The sequence below is a fragment of the Elephantulus edwardii genome, unplaced genomic scaffold (assembly GCF_000299155.1).
Source record: "Elephantulus edwardii isolate Elephantulus edwardi_28Jun2011 unplaced genomic scaffold, EleEdw1.0 scaffold00013, whole genome shotgun sequence".
Taxonomy (NCBI): domain Eukaryota; kingdom Metazoa; phylum Chordata; class Mammalia; order Macroscelidea; family Macroscelididae; genus Elephantulus; species Elephantulus edwardii.
This window is the reverse complement of record NW_006399763.1, coordinates 16,461,952-16,467,569: the sequence shown is the minus strand read 5'-3', so window position 1 is coordinate 16,467,569 and position 5,618 is coordinate 16,461,952. Positions and strand designations below refer to the sequence as shown.

The window sequence follows — 5,618 nt, the reverse complement described above, 5'->3', positions numbered from 1 at the left end:
TTTTTATTTTTGTGTGCGTGTACCGTCAAATCAGATCTGACTGGTACAGGAGGAGATTGTCCCTCCTTCCCCGGCAGAGCATCTGGTGGATTCGAACCATGCGCCTCTGGGATTGTAGTTGCAGTTCAGTCAACCTTAACCTGAGTTTAAAAATGCATTATAAATGTTTAGAGAGATTAGTTAACACTTTCACTTTGTCTTGACTACTTCTGACACCTAAGGATCACGGTGTGTGTGGGGGGAACCTTAATCGGATAACTTAAAAAGACAGATAAATGCATAAATGTAAAAAGAATACATGTATAGACTAAAATAGTTTGTCACAAATAATAAATTTTTAGTTCAGAGGTAATCATCTCAAATTTTTTTTTTTTACCATTTGTAAAGAATATTTGTAATTTCCAATATTCTTCTTCTGAAAGAAACTTTAAATCCTTTTGGCGCTCCTTCAAAAGATCTTGTTTATCCAAAATCCATTGCAAACTGGAAGTAAAGGTGACAAAACAGGCTGTAGAACATTAATAAAGCTGCAGATAACATTCTAAGACTAAACAAGCCAAGAATTAACTTTGAAAGACATTATTCGCATTTTTTTAAATTCTGGCACTGAAAATTATCCCAGATATGACCAAACTCATAGCTATGGAGCCGATTCTGACTGATAGGAACCCTCATCAAGATTCTAGGCTGTAAATCTGTATAGCAGGAGACTGCCCATCTTTATCCTTTGATAAAGTATTCAAGCTGATAAGATATGCTGTATGCTACACCATGGCTCCTTAATAAATATGTCATGAGAAAATTCTGACCTTTTTTTCCTTCCTCCTCAGTATACCACTAGCTTGATATTGATGTATTTCATTGTTTGTGAGACTGATAGAAAGATGCATCTTACTACTGATAATGTTGCACCATTTTCAATGACAATATGTTTCTTCTTTAACAAAATCCATCATCTTATTGCTTTTTCAGAGAAGGTTTACACAGCAAATTAGACTCTCATTTGAAAATTCTGTAGATGGTTTTCTAGTGGAGCACTGTGTTCTGCCATCCTTTATTAAATTTTAGTATAATATATGGTAACTGTTTCTGGTATTTGCATCAACATTAAAAAATGAGACAGGTTTAACAAATCTTTGCTAGGTCTGTTAGGTGGTTTCATGAAAAGGACTGAACAGCATTTCTTCACCATGTGAAAAAGAACAATTTCAACAGCAGAGATATAATTCTCTTGAAAGTTGTGGGAAATCTCAAAAAATAATGTGTGGTTTCCTGAGCATTTTTAAGTTGTTCTCTGATAACTCTCTTAATTTGCTTTATGCCACAGAGCATAAATTATTTCTGGTTTTCTCATTCTTAACTTTTTATTATTTATACCTACTTTTTCCTAATCTTAATCATCAGTAGTTGTTTTAGCATATTGTTTTAATTCTTCCTCCCAAGAATCAGCTCTTACAATTTATGACAACTTCTCTTCCTTTTATCACATTAATAACTGTCCTATTATCCTTAGGTTTGTTTCACTGTTTCCTTTTAAGTAGGATTTAAAAAATTCCTCAGTTGTTCACTTTTTTCATCTTCTTAAGTTCAGCATGGCTACTTTCATAGATGAATAGTTATAGTGGTATGTTATTTTCCAGATCTTTTTTTTTTTTTAATGTGTGTACCGTCAAATTGGATCTGACTGGTACAGGAGGCGATTGTTCCTCCTTCTTCAGCAGAGCATCTGGTGGATTTGAACTGCACACCTCTGGGATTGCAGTACAGTTTCCTGCCACTAGGCCACCAGAGCTCGCCTCCAGATCTTATGTAACTGTAGTTTCAGTTTTCCTCTTTGATACAACAAATTAGCCAGAGTCAGTTTTTGTTACCTTTTAATTAATTCAGTTAACCAGTTAATACTCATTTGATGTCATTTTATTCTTAACACATTGCGATCACAGAATATGTTCTACTCCACTTTTTTGAAATAAAATAGGATTTGCTTTATCCTGAAATTCGTATTATTTTCATTTTCAGGGAATCATTTTATGTGTTTTAAACAATATATTTCAAAACCAAATATTTTAAAAGTTTTCTTTACAGTATTTTATATGAAGATCAACCCAAAAGACTCAATACATTTCAACAAACTTGCTATTCCACTGGTTTAAGACTACCAAGATAAAAAAACCTTCATATACTACCAAGACAAAAACCTTCCACAATAACTTCACAATAATTTCAGAGATGTTAAAAATGTGCTCCTCCTATGCATTATCTTTCAAAACTCACTGCTGTTCAGCTGGAACAGGCAGGCTCATTGTTGACTCTCCTTCAGAGGCTATAAATCATATGAGGAGACTGCCCATGGAGCCCCTGGTGGATTGGATCCAGAGAGGTGCTGCCTTTGGGTTAGGTGTACAACTCCCTACCAACAGACTACACCACTGGAGCTCCCCTTTATAAGCTAGGACATAGTTTATGTCATGTCAATTTTCCTCTTTCACCAAAAACTGTTAAGTATCTTAAACAATGTCCTTTTATATTCTTTTTGCTCCCCCCCCCAATAAATTGATGGTTGTATTTCATGCTTGTTACCAAGGAACTCCATAATTTTCTTTTTTGTTCTTGTTTTCTTTTAATTGATTTTAACAACAGAAAAGTTGGATTTTCATTCATTCATTCATTGCTGCACATTTTCCTCCCTCCCTCAGTTCACTTTCTTTTTAAATAATACTCATTCTTTGCTGCATAATTTCCTCCCTCTCTGCTCCAGTCCTCATAGCAGTGTACCTCTTATTCTGGACCATTGTCTTATATGTAACGCCTAATCATATATTCCTTTTAAATAGTTTTCTCCCTCATCTGTTCCAATACAGTGTTCATTATCTATCCCCTCTTCCTATTCTCCCCCCAACCCCTAAGTCAGTCCTGCTTCATAACAGTGGTGTATTTGTCCTTTTGAGACTGAGACATTTCACTCAATATAATGTCCTCCAGGGTCTCCTGCATAGTGGAATCCATAATTTTCAAAGGAATTAAGAGAGATAATCAGCCCCTCCTTCCAAGACTATTTGAAGAGTCATTTTTAAAAGCATATTCAAAATTATACATCTCAATAAAAGTGTTTTAAATATGCTAAAAGTAAATAGCTAAAAGCACAATGAGAATGCTTATAGAAAATGTGACAGAATAGAGTATCTTTTTGAAAAGCTGAAAAACCTCTATTAATTTCTGGCAGAAGCTAGCTTCTTAGATGTTGTCAGCTTCTTTCCAATTATGTAAGAACAACTCCAATCCTTAACTATGCTTTCTATAATTTTTGTACAAGTAAATATTTCAAAGAGTGAAAATGTTATGGAAAATAAAAATTATTAGAAAACATTCTACTGCATTTCATCTCTACACAATCATTTTCAGAAGGAAAACCTGCTTATTTGAAAGAAAAGAATAGGTTCCCAAGTCTATTGCTCCTTTTATCTTGAGAAACGTCCCACTCCCTCCACCAAAGCAATTCACAGAATCATAATAAAAATTACAGTTACTAACATATTTTGCATAGTCTACGTGCACTCTATTATTTATAGGGTTCTCCTTATGTCTTTTTTCCATTGACACAATGACTGTAGCAATGGGGTCTGATGTGTCAGAGATGGAGAGGTTGGCTCAGGACAGGACAAAGTTCAGAGCATTTGTTCATAGGGTCCCTATGAGGGTACTCACTGATCAGTATGTAACAACAGCAATTCACCTAATTAATATAGGAAGTTTTGCTGGCTCAGTCGTAAAGAATTGCACTGACAACGCAAAGCTAGTGGTTCGGATCCACAAGCTGCTCCACAGGAGAAAAACGGACAATCTTCTCCAGTGCAATTTACTGCCACTGAAAACCCTCTGGAGGTTCAGTTACTGATCGGTCCCAACTCTATGGTACACAATAATACACTTAATATCAAATATATACACTCAATGATAACCTTACGTTCTGTGTCTCTTTTAACTATGCAGTGAAAAGTCCAGCCCATCTTGTTTGCAGAAAAAAAATTATTTAGGGAAAATGCTTTCAATATTACTCTAGATCTTCCAATGTCATTGGCAAATAAAATTTATTCAGGGAAAAGGTTACAGAAATTGGCTAGCAGAATCACTGGAAAACATTTGCACAAGAAATAATTAAGATTAATGAAAGTGAGAAATCTTAAAAGCACGTGCCATATAACCTATCAACATAAAACTCCATCTAGATAATAAAGTAGTGGGAGGAAGTACTGACTCTTTATCCTTGGATTGGTATTAAATTAATTCAAGACAGACCATGACAAAGGACGATGATGAAATGATTCCACGCAAAAGCGAGACAGAGGCGTCCCGAACAGCCAACCTCACAAGCCGAGAAATGAGACACTTCCCAAACCTGGGCCCATCACTCAAGTCCCCGGCCTAGCTAAACCAACAATCCGAAATTAACGTCTTAACCTTCCTTTTCACAGAGACCAAGCCCCCTTCCCCGATCACTCCTGATCGCAGATCCTCCAAAAACGGGTCAGTGAGCAGAGAAAGTCTCTAAGAAGCGTATCAAATCTCCGGCGGCTTGACTCCCAGAGGGCCAGAGATGCACGGGACGGCTGGGACCGCGCAGAAGGCCAGGACGAGCTGCAGGCCCCGTCCTAACAACAGACCCTTAAGTGCCAGCATGAGACAGGACGACCGGGGATAACTTACTAGTGGGAGCTCTGCCAAAAGTTTCCTGCCATGGAACACAGCTTGCCCTGAAAAAAAAGCACCAGCCGGCGAAGCGGAACGCGGAGCGACCATAGACCCTGTCCGCCCGGTAACCGAGCTCCTCGAATATAATCAGCTCAGTTCCACTCAGCAGTGGCGACGGCGAGAGGAAGAGGATGGCATCGCTTCTCCTCGATGACGGGCGGCAACAATGCTGTGCAAACTCGTTCCTATGAACAAAAGTTCCGGACTGCCATGCGGAAAAAGCCGGCAGCGATGAGGAGGCCTGTTGGCGCTCTGAGCTGGGAGATCGGTCTGGTGCTCACGGGATTTCATGATAATCTGGAGTCTCTCGCGAGAGTTTCGCGCCTGTTTTGGCCTTTGAACCTTCGTGGCATATTACTCGGCTCCTAGCGCTATCTGCTGTTTCAGTAGAGTTAACATTCTAGTTCTGTATTTTAATATTTTACAAAGACCGCGGGGACATTACAATGGCATGATAATGGAGCACTTGGTTTCTTGGAAAAGTAAAGAACAGCTATTTCTCCTGACAACCGGCCAACATCCAATGTGGTTTTGGCTTTTATTTTGTAGGTGAGAGTATACACAACAAAACATACACAAGTCCAACAGTTTCTACATGTATTCAGTAATATTGATTGCATTGCGCCAGGTCTGCAACTATTCTCATTTTCCTTTTCTGAATTGTTTCCTGTTAATAGAAACCCATTGTTGTCGATCGCCTTCGAGTGGATCACGACTCACAGCGACACTATGAACAAAAGACCTGAATCCCCTCCACAACTATTGACATTTATCCAACTTCATGGAGTTTCCGGAGGCATGTTATTTAGGAAGTGGATGTCATTCCTCCTAAATCCATTACCTATTAAATCAGTGTCAGTGCCTAATTT

At 38.1% G+C, this 5,618-nt stretch overlaps 1 protein-coding gene across 2 annotated transcripts in view; it reads right to left on the bottom strand.

Annotated features, from left to right (window-relative positions):
* The window catches only part of CCNC (cyclin C), a 40,299-nt gene extending 35,435 nt beyond the window's left edge, over positions 1 to 4,864 (bottom strand). Inside the window, exons 1-2 of one of the 2 annotated variants that reach the window (XM_006881194.1) lie at positions 4,705 to 4,803; positions 377 to 483 (exon numbers count right to left, since the gene is read on the bottom strand). In XM_006881194.1, the coding sequence (XP_006881256.1) occupies positions 377 to 483; positions 4,705 to 4,736 (139 nt within the window). In that variant the 5' untranslated portion in view covers positions 4,737 to 4,803. Of the gene's footprint in view, positions 1 to 376; positions 484 to 4,704 lie in introns of both variants that reach the window. The other variant, XM_006881195.1, reaches the window with a different exon arrangement.
* Positions 4,865 to 5,618: the final 754 nt, after the last annotated feature.